This window comes from Pectinophora gossypiella, chromosome 16 (assembly GCF_024362695.1).
Source record: "Pectinophora gossypiella chromosome 16, ilPecGoss1.1, whole genome shotgun sequence".
Taxonomy (NCBI): Eukaryota; Metazoa; Arthropoda; class Insecta; order Lepidoptera; family Gelechiidae; genus Pectinophora; species Pectinophora gossypiella.
Window position 1 is genome coordinate 6,274,188 of NC_065419.1, and position 20,632 is coordinate 6,294,819.

The 20,632-nt window shown below is 38.6% G+C and overlaps 3 protein-coding genes across 3 annotated transcripts; 2 read left to right on the forward strand and 1 right to left on the reverse strand.

The window, feature by feature from the left end:
- Nucleotides 1-556: 556 nt before the first annotated feature.
- LOC126373597 (U6 snRNA-associated Sm-like protein LSm7) lies at nt 557-1,409 on the reverse strand. Its single transcript, XM_050019783.1, has 3 exons — nt 1,251-1,409; nt 976-1,159; nt 557-784 (listed from the first exon to the last, which is right to left on the reverse strand). The coding sequence occupies exons 1-3, from the start codon at nt 1,281-1,283 to the stop codon at nt 645-647; spliced, it is 357 nt and encodes a 118-aa protein (XP_049875740.1). The 5' UTR covers nt 1,284-1,409; the 3' UTR covers nt 557-644.
- A 2,411-nt stretch (nt 1,410-3,820) lies between these two features.
- Nucleotides 3,821-18,635, forward strand: LOC126373543 (protein brunelleschi). Its single transcript, XM_050019663.1, has 18 exons — nt 3,821-4,245; nt 4,436-4,526; nt 4,797-5,021; nt 5,719-6,002; nt 6,422-6,598; nt 7,611-8,246; nt 8,848-9,012; nt 9,534-9,694; nt 10,180-10,417; nt 10,962-11,164; nt 11,850-12,140; nt 12,994-13,301; nt 13,949-14,030; nt 15,140-15,264; nt 15,695-15,864; nt 16,478-16,675; nt 16,992-17,199; nt 18,268-18,635. The coding sequence occupies exons 1-18, from the start codon at nt 4,056-4,058 to the stop codon at nt 18,494-18,496; spliced, it is 3,981 nt and encodes a 1,326-aa protein (XP_049875620.1). The 5' UTR covers nt 3,821-4,055; the 3' UTR covers nt 18,497-18,635.
- Nucleotides 18,636-19,109: 474 nt separating this feature from the next.
- Nucleotides 19,110-20,630, forward strand: LOC126373587 (THAP domain-containing protein 1-like). Its single transcript, XM_050019770.1, has 3 exons — nt 19,110-19,334; nt 19,496-19,712; nt 19,862-20,630. The coding sequence occupies exons 1-3, from the start codon at nt 19,243-19,245 to the stop codon at nt 20,270-20,272; spliced, it is 720 nt and encodes a 239-aa protein (XP_049875727.1). The 5' UTR covers nt 19,110-19,242; the 3' UTR covers nt 20,273-20,630.
- Nucleotides 20,631-20,632: the final 2 nt, after the last annotated feature.

A 20,632-nucleotide genomic window follows, 5' to 3' on the forward strand; every position in this document is an offset into this window, starting at 1 on the left:
GTTGAGTTACCAGATTTTAAGATAGAAAGTTAAGCGAAAAATGATAGTATTACTATGGAAAGTAATTAGTAATTTATTGTTAAGTTAATGTATTATAGTTTGATGATCTTCTCTTCTATTGATGAGCGTGCAATAATTTATTAAGTAGAGAATTAAAAAATAAAAAAGAAAAATAAATACATGAAGTTTATTGACCCTTTTTAAAGATCCTTGCTTGTCATCCCTCCGTGTCTTGAGAAAATCTAGAGAGCATTCAATAATGTAGCTTTTGAGTTATGACACTACCTAATGACAATTCAAGAACCGCAACAGGTTGCCTAACTAATGGTTTGTAATAAAGTACCTATTCTTTTTTAAAGATAAATCCATTAAAACTCACTTCAAAAGTATCAATATACTTATTGAAAATGCTTAGATTTATGGCAAATTATGAACCTTTACCATTCATAAGGAATAAAGATACTATTAACCATACTGACTTAAGGAGTTAAGTATGTAAGCCAGTATCTTCATATCACAACTCTAAAGAGGGGTAAACTAGTAAATACAACAATAATCTGCTTATTCTTAGTATTTACTTAATATACACTTATTTTGTAAGAATGTAGGTAATTTTAACAAAGTCATCACATGATCACACGACACTAGCCTTCCTGGGTGATGAAAGGGTTGGGGATGGCTTCCATACCATCCATTGGGCAGATGAGCACGACTGAGGTTCCTCGGCACACTACTAGACCTAAAGCTCTTGTGTCCTCTAGTAACTTGTAGGGGTCATCTGGATCTGTCAAGAAAGTAAAGGATATTTAAAAAATGTATAAATTATTAGGACTAGACTCAAAAAGCACTTAATTAATATCAAGATTACTTAAATACAGAACAACTTATTTTTAATACCTAAATATCTATATACTTAGATGATGCGTTTCGAGTCAAGATTTCAATAATATTAAAGAAAAAGAAATCAGAACCAACCTCTCAAGTACTCTGTAGTGTTATCCAGTACAAGATTCAGTAAAGGATCGTAGCCCTTTAAGATGCCTGCTGCTTCCCTTCCGCCGGCGAATTTCACACGAATGCTCTTCTCCAGGTATTTGCTAAGGTCTAGAATAGATTCCTTCCTTCGTTTTTCTTTGCTATCTCCCGCGCCTTGGCTGGACTGAAAGCGGCAAAAAGTTAATAAGAGTAAAATGAAAAACTGTATTGCAATTAACTTAATGTTTGGAACAAAATGTTTATATAAAATGTACCTTATTTTTGTCCCCTCCTTCTTTAGTGGCCATCGTAAACTTTATTTACGCTAGAACAAAAACAAATACGGCGTCCACAATTTGAGGTTATCCAGTTATCCGATTTGACAGCTTTGAGTCCGTTCAGAATTTGGCTCAGTAGTAGATTAAGGCATGTCAGTACTTCTCTTCTGATTGATCTACTTTGGGAAGCAAGTGAGTTAATTTCATGTTAATTTAAATTAACCATTAACATTAACAAAAGCGTCGTTGTTTCTAAGCGTTTCTAAGTTATTTTAGAAAGAAAGAAAGAATCATACAAAACTTTTTTAAACGAAAAAAAATGTGTTGACGTTAAAGCTGACAGAGTATAAAATAGTGTTCTAATAGTAAATTTCTAACTGACGACCAAGCTGACAACTATATGTCTATCTCTTTTAGACAAGTGTTAATGCGATTAAGTCTTTTCCCTCTGTTGATAAAAACATTAACAACAGTCAAAGACCTTGTATAGAATAGACGGATAATATTTTTAGAGTGACGATCAAACTATCACAGCTCTCTTTCTTCCCTATGGCAACAATCTCTGTGGAAAAAAGAAACAAACATAGACAAACACCGCTGTCTAGAACGTCAGTGTTTACCGTTTTGAGATGTTGTGGTAGTCAGCTGGATACCAAACCTGCCGTTAGTTTTTTGGTGTTTTGGGACATTATTTTAACTTTTTATATAAACAATCTGTGAAATAGTTATTCATTATGAACCATGGCTTGCGTAGCTATTGGTTGTGAGAGTAGAATGGGTGTTATAATGGAGAACGATCAAACAATGTCTCACCATGGGTAAGTTATCGACCACATAATACATGTTTGTGTGCAAGAAATACATTACCTGGTCTGGTTTTTGTAAAGTTTATTGAGCCCTAAACACGATGCAGACGCATATTTTCAGCAAAGCCGTCACATTTGTACAAATAATTGATTTCACATTTTACGTTAATCAGCTTTGACAGATCATGTACCCAAAGTATTATAAGTAGTGTTGTCCTTTGATATCGATAACATAATATTATGTTTGAATGTAACATCTACATGTTGCGTTATTCTATTCACGTTTAATTTATTTTTCGACCTGTTTCCGATTTGGATGAAGATTACATAAAGATATTGTATTTTCCAGATTTCCTAAATATCCTAATTTACGAAACAAGAAATTAAGAAACAATTAGATTCAGACCATGAAACGAGATAATTCTCTCTTCTGAAGGACGCCTTCTCCTTATTTAAGCCTGTGCTAATTACATTTCGATGTATCTTGCTTTCTATCGAGCAGGATACCAAACAAAAATATTACATAGAGATGCAGTACCAACAATATTTACTCACATATCTCACATAAGGTGAGTTTAAGTTTAGTTATAAGTTTATAGATAAATTTGCAGCTATTTCGTTTTTGTATTCTACATTAGCATGGAAAAAATATTTCAATACAATACAAATATTCTCTATTGCACAAAATAATTAGTATGAATAACTATTTTGGTAATTACCTGTGATTATTCCTTCTATAAATAATTAGTATGAATAACTATTTTTGTAATTACCTGTGATTATTCCTTCTATGTGCAATGTGTAAACATGCAATGCTTGTGTATTTGTGTGCTCCACGTTAATATGTGCCATTCTTGCAGGTAAAGTTATAACGACCAGAGCCGACACTATACACTTCTAAAGAAAGTGAACAAGAGGAAATATTTTTTTTTATCACCAAAAGTCGGAATTGTTCAGTGCTTCGTAGTCATTGTATTCTAACTATATTGAATAAAAATCTTATAAAGAAGTATTTGCTTTTATTCTTTAATCGCATTGAGATAATCCCCGAAATATACTAGAAGGTCGTCTACTTCTTGTATCGAGAGCCGATTCGATTTCCGGTCAAGTCAATGAAAAACGTGTATTTAATTTTTATAAAAGGGTAGGTATGTGATTTATAGCAACCAAAGGGTGGCCGCAATGTCGTATTAAAATGATACTATAGTATATGTGGACTAGATGGACCGTCCTCGACCTCCTCGGCCATAACACCTTGCGAAATGACATAGATTCAAAAATGATAAATTGACCTTTAACAAGTTTGTCCATGATAATTACGTTGAATAAGTGGTTCTGAATCTGTCACCGCAACGTACGGTTCTTCTTAGGTATCTTTCTATCAGGGTACAAATAGGTATCGTTTTAACTAATTTACTTGTGGTTCTACCCACCCAGGTATGGATACTAGGTCGTTATTTCTGTATTTAATTAATCATTCAATTTGTAATGTATATTTTTTTAGATCTTGGACTAACATGAAATATTTAGCCAATAATAATGTCGATAAAGACATGGAACGGCACTAGTGGTTCTGATACAAAAACATATACTATAGGTACGTTTCTATAACAAACCCGCTACACGAGTACAAAAGACGTTACGACGATAGTATATTTATCTCTTTTTAACTTATGACGGCTCACATGAGTGCGAAAGACAAAACCTATGTTTTTCTTTCGTCTTAAATATGCTCCGTCTATTCTATACAAGGTCTTTGACAACAGTTATGTATTTCCAGTAGAACAACAGCTCAATCAAAAATATTTTCGACGAAACGCCCCGTGTAATTAATTTCATTAAAATAAAAAGTTTCATGATTAAATTCCTTTAGGAAACTTATTAATTAAGGGGAGAAGTGTTCTTTATTACCTCTACCTTCTGTGTTAAGTGAATTTCTGTCCTATCCTTCTTCTGTGGAGTAATTTGGGGCGCAACATAATCAAATGAGATATCAATGCGATCGTCTGTGAGCTACATCCTGTCTCACGCGCCTGGGGAGTCGGTGATGTCGCACCCGGACTACTCGCAGCAAGCCCAGCACCATGCGTGCCTGCTGGTGCTCGTCAAGGGCATCGGCGGCATGCTGAAGAACTTCAACAAACTGTGGGAACGAATACAAAAGGTCAACAACATCAAAGTTACTGGTAAGGAACTTATTGTTTGTTTACTTTTAATATCGAAGACCCTTTTTATCTATTTACAAGTATAAAGTTTTAACAAATATTATTGGACAGAATACTTCAAAACTTATACCTACTTGCCTCCAGTTAGACTGTTTGTGATGTAATTTTGAACATCATACCAAGTATCAAGGCTGATGATTGTTGTTGATAGACTCTTCTGGGCAAGTGCGTGATATCTGGGTCAGATATGTTCGAGACTATCCTGTGGAGAATAATGATTGGGGTGACTTCCAAACTCACAGGTAATGAAGATTAGTTTGCAATAGACATTGTATAGAAAAAATAATAGACTAAATTTGATAATACCTTTTTATTGTTATTATAAACTTGTTCATTATACCTGGATTCTAAATGCTTTTTAAAGTAGGTGTAATATTTTTATTATTTTGAGTTATTTAAAGTGTTACACAACAAACTTTCAACACTAAAAAACTCAGCTAAATAATCACTCAAAAACTAATTTCTTTTTCATTTCCTTTATTTAATTACTTAATCCCTGTTGTATTTTACAGGAGACTACTAGGCTTAATAACTTTAAGCAAGTTTACCAACCAAGTGGAGCTGAATGAGGTCTGTCGAGTCCATGAGTCCCTTAAGGTGAAGTACTCTAACACACTGTATGACTCGAGGGCATTCATGTTTGGGCCCATCAGCAAGAAGCCTGAGCAAGAGCCTGAGACCTACAGCATCTATGAGGATGATAAGGAATCTAAAGAAGGTGGCAGTTTTAGTGATAGGTATGTGGCTGATTAAATTGCAAATTATTTATTCTCACATAAAACATAGTACAATGTACAAAGTGTAGAAGAATGTCATGTTTTACTACAATTTAGCATGCAAAGATTGTGCGGCATGATGATGCTACATGTAATATGCTTAGAGTCCTTTATTGGATAAAACAAAGTTTTCAGTGTGAACAAGTGTGTGTGTGTACGTGCGTGCGTGCGTGTGTGCGTGAGTGCGTGCGTGCGGGAGTGCGTGCGTGCGTGCAAGCGTGCGTGCGTGCGTGTGTGTGTGTGTGTTGTGTATTCAGCCTTAATAACATACATAAACTTACTCTTCTATCTATCTCTCTTTTCTAATTCTCTTTTGTTTTGTATTTCCTGTGTGTACAATAGATTATTTGTTATAATCTTAAAATTAAATATAAAATAATACACAAGACATAAAATATTATTTACCTTAAATGGTAAATTCTGTTATCTCTTACCCCCAACCGACAAAACCTATACATAAAATAAAAATATTGTATATAAAATAAAAAATAGATGATGGACAATTGTTATAGGTTCACCATATCCATCTTAGCAAGTTGTTTTCTGATTACTTGTGGCTCTGCCCACCCCATAAGGGATTATGGTCATGAGTTTATGTATATGATAAAAATCGTCACTTAATCTTCAAAATGTTATATCAACAGTTTCTGTTTCCCAGGACTTCCGTCCCCAGTGAACAGCCAGACAGCTTATCATCATCAGAAAGTTTCCCTCGATCTTCCTCGTCAGTCCAAGAGGAAAACTTCACAACCCCTTCTAACTTCAAAACCCATGCAATGTTCTACAGTGAAAATGACCCAGTACCCGATCTAGAACAGAATGTAGCTGATTTGATCAACTCTCTGTTCTGGGTGGTAGAGTCCAAAAGACTAGAGAGGTCTAGAGAGAAGCTTGAGAAAGTTACACTGCTGTTAGCACCGTTTGAGAAGAAAGATTTTGTAGGTGAGGCCATACAGACACTTTTATTTAGAAGTTTAATTAACATTCTATATATACATATAGTTACTTTAATTTTTATATTTCAAAAATTGCTGGTCCAATTTCATGTTAAGCTCAAAATAGAGAAGAGTGGAGATTTGAGGGAGGCCTATGCCGAGAGGCAGAATGACCCTGAAAGTAAAAAAAATAAACAAGGCTATATATATATATATATATATATATATAGCCTTGTTTATTTTATATAGCCTTGTTTATTTTTTTTTAGTCCTACAAACTTGAATACAAAGTGTCGCTGCAAGTTATCTTCGGTTACTTGTGGCTCTACCACACCTACCGTCCATTTAGTCCAAATAATTTACCATGTAACTGGAATAAATGCTAAAATTTTATAATTACTATTTTCTACAATTACTTCCTTACAGGTCTAGATATGGAGTCACGCAACAATAAAAAGCGCTGCATGGGTCGCGTTACAAAAAACCTAGCCGATCTAACATTGCAGGCCGGTTTAGTAGCTGAAAGTCTAAGCCTATACAACTCTGCTGCTGAAATACTAAAGTCAGTCAATGATTGGTTATGGTTGGCCGCCGCTAAAGAAGGTAATAATCCAATTTAATTGGTTCATTGAATCAAAATTACTTTGCTGCAATCGTAAATCACACGCGATCGCATTTGGAACCTTGTAGAGAAGTGCCTGTTTTACGGATTAATTACGATATGGTTCTTATCATAACAAACATAACATAATTTCACGTCTATCGCAAGATGAACTCAGTACCCATAGAAATACTACCCACCTGAGCGATATAATTCAGTAGGTTCTTCAATAATATATTCATCATCATCAGCCCATTAACGTCCCCACTACAGGGGCACGGGCCTTCCCTATGGATGTATAGGGAGATCGGGCCTTAAACCATCACGCGGGCCCAGTGCGGATTGATGGTTATTAACGACTGCTAATGCAGCCGGGACCAACGGCTTAACGTGCCTTCCGAAGCACGGAGGAGCTCGAGATGTAAACTTTTTATTTGTGGTCACCCATCCTATGACCGGCCTTTGCGAAAGTTGCTTAACTTCAACGATCGGAGACCGAGCGCGTTTACCGCTGCGCCACCGAGCTCCTCTATCAATAATATCCTCGAGCAATAATATATTATAAACTCTAATTTAAACCTTCATCATCATCATCATCAGCCCATTAACGTCCCCACTGCTGGGGCACGGGCCTTCCCTATGGATGGATAGGGAGATTGGGCCTTAAACCATCACGTGGGCCCAGAGCGGATTGACGGTTATTGACGACTGCTAATGCAGCCGGGACCAACGGCTTAACGTGCCTTCCGAAGCTCGGAGGAGCTCGAGATGAAAACTTTTATTTTTTTGTGGTCACCCATCCTATGACCGGCCTTTGCGAAAGTTGCTTAACTTCAACAATCGCAGACCGAGCGCGTTTACCGCTGCGCCACCGTGCTCCTCAGTAATAATTGTGGTGCAACTGTCGAAAGAAATTTCGTGATCGCGTGGTGCATGTTGCGTTTATATACAAGTGATTGTTCATTCTGTGTATATTCTAACTATTATTTTATTAATTAATCACCTTATTCACAGGTCTATGTGCAGCGTCAGCTATACTTCTCTATCCAAACCTACGAAGTTCAACTCCCTTACAACGCAACGCGAGCTTACAGGAGAGTTCACCAAGCAAAAACAAACCCCTCTCCTTATTCAACCCTAACACTGACCCTTTCAGAAAATTCAAGGTCACATCCTCCCCTTTACGATCATCTAAAAACTCTAGTCCTGTAAACCAACCTAGTGAGCTAACCCCTTCTTCGTCAGAAAGTCTAGAAACTTCTTCGAGGCAATCGGAAACCGACAACGCAGATTCCGAATCATTAGCATCATCAAGCGACATAGAATACCAAGGCCCGAAGTCATACGTAGGTTCCGATCTACCTTCCATACCTAGACAACCGCCTTCGCAAATCAATACACAATACTTACTAAATGGGGAAGATATTGCTGAGAAATACCGTAAAGCAATAATACACTATAGTAAATACCAGAATGCAGGTATTATTGAGACTGAGGCGTGCTTCAAAGCTGCGAGGATCGCTGTTGAGCAGAATAACAGCCTTCACGCGTCGAGTTTCCTGCAGAACGTCATATTTATCAACCTAACGCTTAGTGAACAAGAGAAGATTCAACGATTTGACACACTCGCTGAGCTTTATAAGGAAATTGGTAGGTGTATTTATTTTAAAATTTTATAAATACGAAAATATACAAACGAATAAAACATGAAACTTCAGCACCCGACACTGCTGACAACTGGCAACTAAGATGACAAGTAGCCAAGACTTCTTACCCTAATTATTCTTATCTTTCGCTAGCATTCAAGTTTTTTCAACCCAATATTTAGCCTTCTCTGCAGCGTTCAGAAGCTCCTGCGTACAAGTGTCCCCGATACCGACTCCGCCGGCGTGGTCGACGATTTCCCCCATTCAGCGCTTATCGCTATCGATCCACTAGGCTCGATTAATTCTTTCAAATATTCTTCCTCTCAGACGACGCCCCGAGCCGAGGTTCGTGCCCAACTGGGCACCCTCAGGTTTGTTGTCTTAAATTTTGTACCGGGTGAGAGCCCTCAGCGCTCCCCATTTGTCCGGCTAAGTAGTTAATGCCATCTGCGGCAAATAAACAATAAGTCACGACAAAATAAAAAGCGTACAGGTGTCAGGGTACACAATACACTCGGAGACCAAATCCGATCCGTCTAAAAAACTGCTGACTACTGGTTGTTTGAGCCTATGCCTGTTTTCAAACTAATCCTTTATTGCTGCAGGTTTCCTCCGCAAGGCGGCGTTCTGCCAGCGTCTAGCGGCCACGCGGCAGGTGAGCCCCAACAACCCCAACCCGGACTGGCAGCGCTGCTACTACCTCATGCTGCACAGCTTCCCCGGACACAAACTCAGCCTTGACCCTACCTACGTCATACAGCATCAAGTTGGTGAGTTGCCTTCGTTTGCTTCATACTCAAACTGCATATTACCCTTAAGATTTCGACACTAACGCGCCCCTAGTAGTAATGTAGCTATTGACATGCGCTAGCCACGCTTTCAGTCGTGTATAGTTTAATTAATATCGCCATAGAAGTTTGTACCAACCTTGATCTACAAAACTTCTGCAGATTTCGTTTTGACCGTTTTTTCGTCTCGCTCAATATTCTTTATAGCGGACAGTATTCAGTATAACCTAAAGATTCTCTTCAATATTGTCGTGTATAAAATACCCAGAGCAAATTAATATTAGACAGAAGAAGGTCATAGACTGACTCACTCATCAGAAAATCTCAGAAAGAGTGTCAGATTATGCATGGGGTCCTTTTAGACGTACGTGCTCACTAGGACGGGAATTTGCGAGGGGGTAAAAATCGGTAGCAAAGTTTGTATGAAATTTTTATTAGGGTTTCACGCCAACGAAGCCGCGGGTAACAGCTGATGAACGTATACGCAATGGAATGGTTCCCAGGCTGGCCAGCTCTCCAAATCCAGCTTCTTCAGGAGTTGGTAGTGGCGGCGCGTCGTATGGGGCACCCGGCGCTGGCCACGAGGCACATGACTTTTCTGCTGCAGACCATGTGGCCACGGTTGTCGAGGCAGGAGCACCGCGACCTCGCCATACAACTGCAGGTCAGAATAGGACGACAACTTTAGTCAACTGAGATGCTTTTTCGAAACGTTAAAACTGTTCATTTACAGTTCGTTTATATGAGAATACAAAACGATGACGTCATCAATAAACGTGGTCAAATGTCGTACTGATTGTTGCAAAATTCATTAAAATTCGTAAGTAACATCAGTTTACATTAGTATTCGTGCTTCGGAAGGCACGTTAAGCCGTTGGTCCCGGTTACTACTTACTCATGTAAGTAAGTAGTCGTTACATGCGCCATGTCAGGGGCGTTTGGCGGCTCAATAGTACCTGTGGGTTGATGAGGTTGGTATTCCACTTCACAACCCACACGATAGAAGAAGAAGCATTTTATAATTTATCGTTGACCCAGCCGTATTAGCTTCTATAATGGTCAAGCCACTGTTAATCTTTATGCACTAACAAAAGACAGGGGGGTCACGAATCCTTTACCTTGACCTTAACCTCGAAAAGTGTTCGACAGGGTCTATCAGCGCAATGCGAGGGCGGGCCGGTGCCCCTGGTGCTGGAGACGGGCGAGGTGATCCCGCCAGCCAACCTGACGCACGTGCCGCACTGCTCGTGGCTGTCGCCGCGCCCGCTGCCGCCCGCCCGCACCCCGCACCTCATCAAGTGCAAGGCGCAGAGCGGACCCTTCATATTTACACCGATTCACTTCGGAAGCTTGGAACGCAAGGCGAAAAAGGATGAAGGGAAAATGGGTGAGGATTTTTGATGGAATGTTTAAAGATGTAATTGTCACCCTACACCGTCATAGGACTTCGCCTTGTTCAAAATTATAATTGTCTGAAAACTGCTATTAGACATTTTGCAGTACGCACTTTTTTTATGTGCCAAAATATTGTTTTTTAGATGAATTGCCTCAATGTGGTGTTAGAGTCCCTATTCAAAGTCATAAGGTAAGACCAATGTCCTTTTAAAATTCAAACCCCAGTGTTTGAAAATCGTGGCTGCAAGAGGTTTTTATCGGACTTATTGCTCGGCAGCTCGTGATAGTAAGCAATAAAACGAAATAATATGTGAATAGCCAAAATATAATGTAAAAATATAGTATAAGCAAGGGAGCACCACAGAATGACAACAGAAGACCAAAATGTTTCAAAATTAAAACAAAAATGTCATTCCCGGACAGGCCGGAGACCAGTCGCTGCCCGACTAAAGAGTCTGCGACATGGTTATAGCATATAAAGTTCCAATAACGTAGTGGCAATCAAAGTTGTTAGCTAGTGTTTTGTTCCCTTGCAGAATATCTATGGGTAGAAGACGATATCTGCGAAGTACAGATGAAGCTGACAAACCCGCTGCCCTTCGAGTTGAAAGTGTCAAACATGCGGCTGCTCACATCGGGTATAGTGTTCGAGTCTATCCCGGACACTATCATCTTAGCACCAGACTCCCCTACCACTGTCAATCTGCACGGAACTCCTAAAGAAGTGGGCGAATTACAGGTACTTAACGTTTTAACATGTTAGAGTTTGAATTCATCTTCAAAAATTTACTGGTTTAGGAGAAAAAACGAAAATCGTTCATCTCATCCCGACATAGCATCAAGTCTGTATCCCTAAAGGGGTATAGTCAAGTTCATCTCATCCCGACGTAGCATCAAGTCTTTATCCCTAAAGGGGTATAGTCAATTCTAAGTTATCATCGTTCAAAAAATCGACGAAGCGTTTTGAGAAAAGTTCGGTGATGCCTTGCACTTGCACTTCGCTGTGCTCGTCACTACCGTGCCTACCGTGTCACTACCATGCCCCCAGATACACCCTATACAACAAGGGTGTATAGTATATACACCCACTCCACACCAAAGCTCATGTATTTAAGGCGAGCCTATCCTGGAAACCATGCGATATAAATCATCTACGATCCAAATATCAAGACATATGACTGTTCACCAAAGAAGGGAAGAGTTATCGAGCATATGTTGTGTGGAAGAAGCTATAGTGTTTCAGAATCGTAGTAAAGTGGTTTATTACTCAATTAGTTATTTCCATTCCACAATGTAGGTACAGGTGGCATTATAATGCCAATAAATAAGATTCGTTATAATGATTCCTTGATCTGTATATATCCCGATGGAAAATAGGCTTGATCTTACGTATGTTATATATTTAAATAATTCCAAATCCACAGATTCTCGGCTACTCGACGCACACATTAGGGGTCAAATCAAACTGCAGACTCAAGAACATGCCGACTCCACACAAATTCCCGGCTTCTTACACCTTAGAAGTGATTCCCAGCCTTCCTACAATCACAATAGAGACCACAGTAGCGCCCTCTGGGAATTCGAGTCTGCCTAGTATAGAGAATGTGGGTAGCACCACGAATATATCGCTGCATAACGGGGAGAGTACTGAATGTACTATGAGGATCACCAACACAAGTGCTGTGCCTATTGAGTACCTTGATTTGGCTATACAGGTGAGTTCAAGTATTAAATAGGTACGCAATTAGTAAATAACGAGTGGTTAAACCGCAGTTACACGACAAAATATTATCTAGGGCTAACTATGCCGTTCCGTCCCACTCTGTGTAATGCGTTGCGTTGTTGCAATTTCATAAAAAATAATAAAATATCTTACCGCAGTGTGCCGCGCAAGCGCGGTTTGAGTTTTAAAGGAGAACTTGGCGGCAAGCCATGTCCGCTGATACTAGAAAGTCTAAATATTGCACAAGCCTTCCTTTTGAAATGTAACCAAATAATTATGGTCCAACAGACCGAACATGATTATCTATCATTATATCTCGCGTCTCCTTCACTCTAGGCGAGGTACGATATATCTGTCATTCTAAAAATGCTATATTAATCTACGCGTTTTTGGAAGGTGTATTTAATCAATAATTTAATCTCCGCAGCGAGCAAAATAAAGTTTAGAAATAATGGTAAATGAGGAAAACTAAATTATTTCCCCTCTTCCCAGTAGTCTTACCAGTTGTACTATTGGGAATTTCCTTCCCAATAGACTTACTAATTTTAAGACTTCGCTTTTCCCATTAGTTTTACTTTGCAAAAAATTATAAAACATAGACCTTGTAATTGATAGACAGTAGCTTTATTCAATCTAAAGAGTTGTTTTCCAAATAACAAACAAACATTCACGTTCAGAGATTCAAGTATAAGGAAGAAGAAGAATAAAAGGACGACTAAGGACGTTCAGAGGTTTCGTCCTGATCCGCTATACGTATGCCATCTAGGTAACAGATGGGCCCTGCACCCTTAAGCGGTATACACAGCTTTTGCTCTACAAGCTAACACAGAATGTTCTATTTCCAGTCAAACATGGACAACAACCTGCAATCCAAAGTATTCCAATGGTCCAACGACGACATACAATCCCAACTGCCCATACAACCAAACGACACGGCGACAATTATCATGAAGTTGTATGGAGAAGCTGATTTCCTGGACCTCGGCGGAGTGGGGGGAGACAACCTGTTCCCAAACAGCCTAACGTCTAATTACCCTTCAAGGGTGGGGTCGCCAGTGCCTAATGCGCAGACGTCGCTGCCGACGCAAAGCTCTAATCCTCATACGTCGTTGAGTAGTGGATTCCCGAATAGAAACCTTTCTGGGAGCTTTAGGTGAGACTTTTTTCCTTTTTTTTACCCACATTCCCTAGAAATGCGATCCGTAGGTGTGTGCCCTAACATGTATTGGGCTGGTTTTCCCTTCGCGGGTTGGAAGGTTCTGAAAACCGGATTAGTCAAATCTTCAGGTTAGGTAAGCGGACCCCTTGAGAAACGGGATAATGCTGAACTGAGATTAAAGTATAACATAGAATGCTATACTTTTTATGGCCAACCAGGTGAGAGCTCTTAGCGCTCCCCATTTGTCTGGCCAAGTAGTTAATGCCATCTGTAGCAAACCTACAATAAGTCACGTCAAAATACTACTATAGTAATAGAAATTACGTAATATCGAAAATACGTATTATTATAGAAATTACGTATTTTCGTCTCTTTCTTATTAAGCTATATACCTTTAGTGCAAAAGAGACACATCTCAGCGATGTGTTAAAGAGTTGTCCTGCTGTCATTTTACACGAAATCCTCTTCAACATAATGGACTATTTATATTGAGTATAGGCTCCAAATAAATAAATCAAATCTGGCTGAAAGTCGCCTTCTGGTTACTTACAACTCTGCTCAACCAGTTGGGGATGGAAGGCGTGAGTTGTGTCTTTCTGTTTGTCTGTATGATTGATTAATTAATTCGCCATTGATTTCAGATCAACTAACTCTCACACAACTAATTGGTCCGCTCCTATTTCTGTTATGCCACCGTCCAGAGGCCGACAAGTTGAAGCCCAGGTAAAATTAATAAACACATTTCATTCATTCACACACAATACACATTACATTTTGAATAATTAAGTAATTATAAAATCTTACAATATAGTTGTCTCGGACGTCCATCTCAGAAGGTCTAATTCCAATAAGTAAGAATCGTCTTATGCCACAGAATAAAGAATAATACGCACAGAACGGTAACTCTCCACCCCCTGTGCAGTTGTGAGGCTCTCATACATAGTAGAAGCCGTACACTTGGGGCTTTCATGGAGCAAGTCATGGAGCTTTCTCCCAAAAAGACGGATCTCTTCGAATTGATCGGTCTAGAGGAGGATTTTTAAATGTAAGGATTTAGGTCACGATAGATCAGACAAGGTCGCAGTGATCTCGCGGGCTGTATTCAGTTCAGCCCTCACAACTTTCAAATAATAATAATAACTCTTTAGCCCGCACCAGTTCGTATCGTGCGCCGAGATAGATTTACCTCACCCCCTCTGGATCTTACTTTAGTCTAAATGTCCGTAAGCTGCTAAGAGTAACCAGCGCGTGCAGTCTGTCTGTCTCGCTCGGACTTACGAGATAAGCAGAACACAGTAATGAATGAGATTTAGAATGAGATTTTTGTATGGATTATCTGGGGTGTTCTTAAGAACACAACACAGGCTCACGTCTATAGCCCAATAGCGTAGTCAGATGTACATCTATCGTAAGATGATCTTAAGTGGGTACTTGTGGGTACACCTCATTGAGCTTTCTGTTAGACCAACGTGCTAGGTGGCGAGCCGTATCGCCGTCTATAATAGTCGACCCACAATTAAGCAATCACAAAATCTTACAATACATTTCTTGTCTCAGACGTCCAAATATCAGAAGACCGAATGCCAATAGGTTGGGATTATCGATCCGCCAGCTGTACGGTCACGAGCATTAATATGTATACACTTTGGTACCATGTCACATTAACTTTTTTGACAAATTGAACTGTAAGTCTCACTTAATGTCAAATATGTTAGTGCGACAAAGTCCTAAAGTGGGTACATTATATTGCTCATGACTGTACTTGTTCTCCCTATTTTTCTTCTCTATATGTTTCTCCTCTCTATACTTTTTAAACTGTTTTACGTTTTCAGATAATAATAAGGTATTCAGGTGGTGCAGGGAAAGACTTGCACTGTCGGCAGTCTACTCTGCAGATCAATCTGGAACTTCTACCGAGTGTCTCCATCACGCATTGGGATGTTCTGCCTGCTGAAATGTAAGTTATAAATGTTTTGTTCTTTCATTCTCTTCTCGTGTGTGTTGTAAGGTGGATGATTGTCTTGAGCTTTCACCAAATCTGGTGTCAGAGTTGTTATTGTTATTAGTGTAATAAGTTAGTTAGTGATTATTTAGAAGATATGAATGCATGGGATTAACTGTCTGAGAACTGATATTAGGCAGCTAATTTACTCAATTGTATACCAATATTTTATTTTTATTTTTTTAAAGAACGTCTAGGGCCCTGTGCCGAGGTTTTTCTTGCAGCTTCTTTTCCCCGGCTATACAGGTTGTGAGAAGCTGCAGTAGTTTTAGGCGGATGAGATGTTCGTTATGTAAAAATTGACGATTCAAAGTGTAACTATGTTACCTAAAGAATAAAGATATTTTTGAATTTGAATTGAGCTGCCAAAATTACTTCTTTCCAGCCCATCGCAGCTGTATCTAGTGCTAGACGTGACCAACCTGACTACTGAGGAGATGGAGCTGGAATACGCGAGCGGCAAGCACATCCTGATCGAAGGCAAGGAGTCGTGTCGCGTGCCTGTGCCGCTGGAGAGGTGCCCCTTCAACGCGCCGCAGAGGCTTAAACCTGATGGCAAGTATAAGTTATGCATGATTGTTTTTTTATTCAACATGTAACCTCCGTGGACAAGTGGTTAAAGCGTTCGGCTCACTGATGTCCGGGTTCGATTTCAACTTTGGTTAGGACTTTGCAGTCTGAATCGCCGAAATGTACTGCGGAAGGTACGTTACAGTACGTTAAGCCGTCGATATAAATACAAGTGTACGGTCACAAGCATTAATATGTATACACTTTGGTACCATGTCACATTAACTTTTTTGACAAATTGAACTGTAAGTCTCACTAAATGTCAAATATGTTAGTGCGATAGAGTCCTAAAGTGGGTACATTATTATTGCTCATGACTGTACTATATTGCACGTTATTCAAGAAACAATTTAAACATACAATTGGCGGCCCTATTACTCTATCACCAGGTTGTTATCCAGGCGATTAGTCACAGGCAGTATTGACAGTAAAATGAATTCTTCTTTTTACTTTCGTGATTGGATGTTTCTCCTTCAGTACTTTTTGGCGATTTGAAGGTTCATACACCGACCTTTATTTTAGACTATCACTATACATAATAAGGCTGCCAATTGCAACTCTGGATTACGTAATTTTACAATTATTGTTTAATTTCCAGACGCACTAGAATCCCGTTCAACAAGCACAGGCACGTCAACAAACAGCTTAGAACTCATGTGCTCCGAACACATCACGAACAACGTCGACTTGAAGTGGAATCTTCTACACTCTGACATAAGCGGTCGCGCCTCTGTCAAAGGAATCACGCTTAGTCAGGCTATGATGGATATAGTCAGAATGTCGCCACTGAATTGGGGTAAGTCTTCAAAATGGCTGGTGTTTAGTTCCTCGCCTGAACGATAGATGGCAGTAGAGTAATGTGAGGTCTTATTAGGTAACTTTCTACCAAGCTACAATAGAAAAATCTGTTTGAGATCTTCTGTAGACCTTCTATAGACTTTAGGCTGCAAATACAATCTGATTGAATGAATTAGTATATTTTTTATCATTTAATTTATCTTTCACCAAAAGAGACAGTATAAATCTTTCATTATAAATTGAAATTTTTCGTGGTAGCCATTACCTACTACCTACCAATAATAATTCTAAAACTGCAAATACTTATGTTACAGAAGTGAGCGTGAATAATCAATGTATAAAGCCGCAAGAAGAGCTCAGCTGCACGGCAGGCGAGTGGATATCCCTCGGTGTCGCCGTGAGCAACCACTTGACCAGACCATTGCACAAGCTGTGCCTCTCCGTGCAGTTCTATCAAGATTACAACAACGGCATCATGAGCTACAAGCTGGAGAATCGCATCGCAACCGCTGGGAATAACAAGTGAGTTGATTGTATACAAGGTGCTAGTGACGTAGTCACGAAAACTTTGAGGAATGATTCAGACAATGATTCTGAGTTGATATCAAGTGGAATTTTCCGTCGCAAAAGCAAGGAACTAACAATAATCTTTATCTTTATCTATCTTTATCTTTATTAGCTCATGGAATATAATGCCTATCTATCCCTGGCCGTATCCAATAGCTATTCTACCGTCGCCACCTCCTCAGTCGTATATTGTCTAATCATGTCATCCTCGGCCTTTTCAGCCGTCTTCGACCCAACATTTTGCCCGATATCTGTCTTTTCTCTTTATTGTGAGCAACATCTGCCTTTAGATATTCAGATAAACAAAATTCTGGAACACTCGACTCTGGGACTCTAGGCGCTAAGTAAACTGGCCATGTCGAACGTTTTCCTTACTATCATTATCAAAAACAGCCTGGTATACATCCCACTGCCGGACACAGTCTTCCCTAAGTGGAGAAGTTTGAAGTATACTTCGCCAGTGTGCTCCAATCATTATAAACCTGAAAAAGTGATCAAAAGTTGCGGTTGTTAGATATACAATGTTATTATTCCATGCCTACTTGCATACTGTAATAAATAAAGACTTTACCAAAATATTGGTGCTAATTCCTGTAAACACCATCTAATTTTATTTCAAGTTATATTCTGTCATTTTCTTATCCGCCGAAAAGGAAAGGGACGGGTAATCGACAAGCATAAAATTCATGGAACACACGTCAATTTTAAGCACAAATCTAAAACAACCGTCTAAAAATTTTACATTGGTTAACAACGCGCCAGAATTATGTTGACAGCACACGTCAAACGGTTTGCATACCAGCGAGATACCTTTTTGATTCGTCCGGGTTATTCATTCATTTACTCATTCTTCCTAAAATTAGGAGGTGTCTGCGGGAATCGGGGCCAGTGGCTTTATTCAACTTTTAAAATACTGACACTGATGATAATGTGATGCCTGACATTAGACATAGACAATTCACGACATATACAAAATTTTGATTGTCTTTCAAAGTCTTACTCCTATCTTCTCTTCTGTTTTAGAGTGGTGCTATCAGCATTACCAGAGTCAGCAAAGGCGTACCACGAGTGCACAGTAGTATTCTTAACACCTGGAGAATACAAGATCGATATCCAATGTTCCACTACAGAGCCGATTTTAGAAGACATCACTATTAGAGACGACACCCCGTCCATCATACAACCCTGCACCAGCGAAGTCAGTCACATCTGGCGATTCATCCCACCTGTTGCTATTAGTGTGTCGGACTAAAAATGTAAATAATATCCATTCTATTTATTATCTAGTTATGTATGACGTTATTTTTGTATAAAAATGAATTATGTTATTGCTGCAATAGGTTAACACAATATGTTAACAAATTTATTATGATTAAAAATATAAAATATCAGCTATCTTGTTTATTTGATGATGCAAAATGTTTTATTTTAGTTTTAAACGTTTAGAAACATTAGGCTTATTATAATATTACCACTGACCCATTGATAAAAATATATATCTATATAAACTCCACCACTCTATATAAACTCTCTATATATCTATATAAACTCTCCACCGATAAGAGCGCAGCTCCTAAATAAAGAGAGAGAGAGAGACGACGACGATAATGTTGATTGACGGCCTCCGTGGTCTTCGGTTAGGACATTTCAGGCTCAGGCTGATCACCCTATTGTGCCAAGTTACCTTGATATGAGGTACGTTATTAATCTCAGTCCATATGACAGAAAACCGCGATGTCTCTTTCTTATAAGGCTAACAAAAGTCTTCGTTGACAACATGTCTGTCTTTGCTGAAGACTAGGCAGCATAGTCACAAAATCTTAGCCTGTTCCATATTATGGACGAATTAAAAAAAACTGTCTGACGTCTGTCAATAGATTATGGCAACTGGTAGTGGCATCTCAATCTCATAAATTTTCATTTCATTCATAGTGAGATAAGTGAAGATATTCGTTGGTGTTTTACGCAATTGTTTGTATTTTGTGCTTAAATTATAGAATGACCGATTCAAAACATTCGCACCCACACTGCGCGGTGCAGAACTGTAAAATGTCGGTGTTCAACAAAATCCCCGGCACTTCGTTTCATCCGTAAATATTTAATGATTTTACCTTTCAAAATTAATTTTCATCACTGTTTGTGGAATATATATTCTCATTCTGTCTCCTGACACATTAAAATTGTACTGGAATGTATCCATTCAATTACCAAATTGAAATATTTTATCCCTCAAGATTTTGTTTGTTTACAGATTTCCAACCACTAATGAAATGAGAAACAAATGGTTGAATATCCTGAAATCACGATGTTCCTCCATAGACTGGGCTAGGAGCCGCATCTGCTCCAGGCATTTTGAAAATAGATATTTTGACATTGTTGATTCACGAAGAAAACTGCGGGATAACGCACTACCGAGTCTTTTTCCCGCCAGTGCCTCGTCTACCCAGAGAGTTGTCAGATCTCTTAAAGTAAGTCTATGTCTGTTTATCAATTTGGAAAGATGTAAGTTTTGCATAAGACAGTTTTTCATCTTTACCAAAATAATGACTTTTCTTTATAATTTTTAATTAAGGTTACTTTCAACTTATATATTTTTTTGAAATTTTGATAATTTCAGCCAGTGGAAAGCACTCCTCCCAGGACCAAAATCGACAGACTGCTCAACAGAATGACCCAGACACAACTGCTTGATGATGTCAAAAGTACAATGCGCCTTATTAAAGTCCCCGACAATTTCTCGGACTATGTGAATGATGACCTGCATTGTAACCCTGATACTCCAGTAGAAGCTCAGCTGTGGCTTCTGATTAAAAAACAAGATCATTTGATCACAAGACTGATGCAGCTAGTTCTACAAAATAAGAAGCATGTAGAAGTCTTGCAGAAGAATATGGAAGAGAGTAGAAATGAAAAGAAGGAAATGGAACAATCACTTGAGAACTACAAGTACATTGCCAAGTGTCTACAAGAGAAACATGCTACTCTTGAAGAACAGATTGAAATTCTTACTGCTGTTGAATCTAGATAACTTGTCCGATTTTATGTAAGAACATTTGTTAGAGGTGATGTTCATTCTCAGTAACTAATTAAACTCTTTTCTAATAAATAATTTATTTATTTTCACACATACCAAGATTACCAAGCTACAATACTTTTTAATTTGCTAAATAGTTTAATTTATGTACTAAAATCTTTATTACAATAAATAGGTACTTAATTATCATATCAGTCAGTTTATAAAAAAAGATCACAACTTGATATCAAGTAAGACATTAGCAAATAATTAATTTAAAACTTACATAGGTACCTAATACCCTTCATCTCAAAACATGTCAATGAATTTTAATTACCTATGTATATATTTTAAATAAATTGAATAAATTAATTC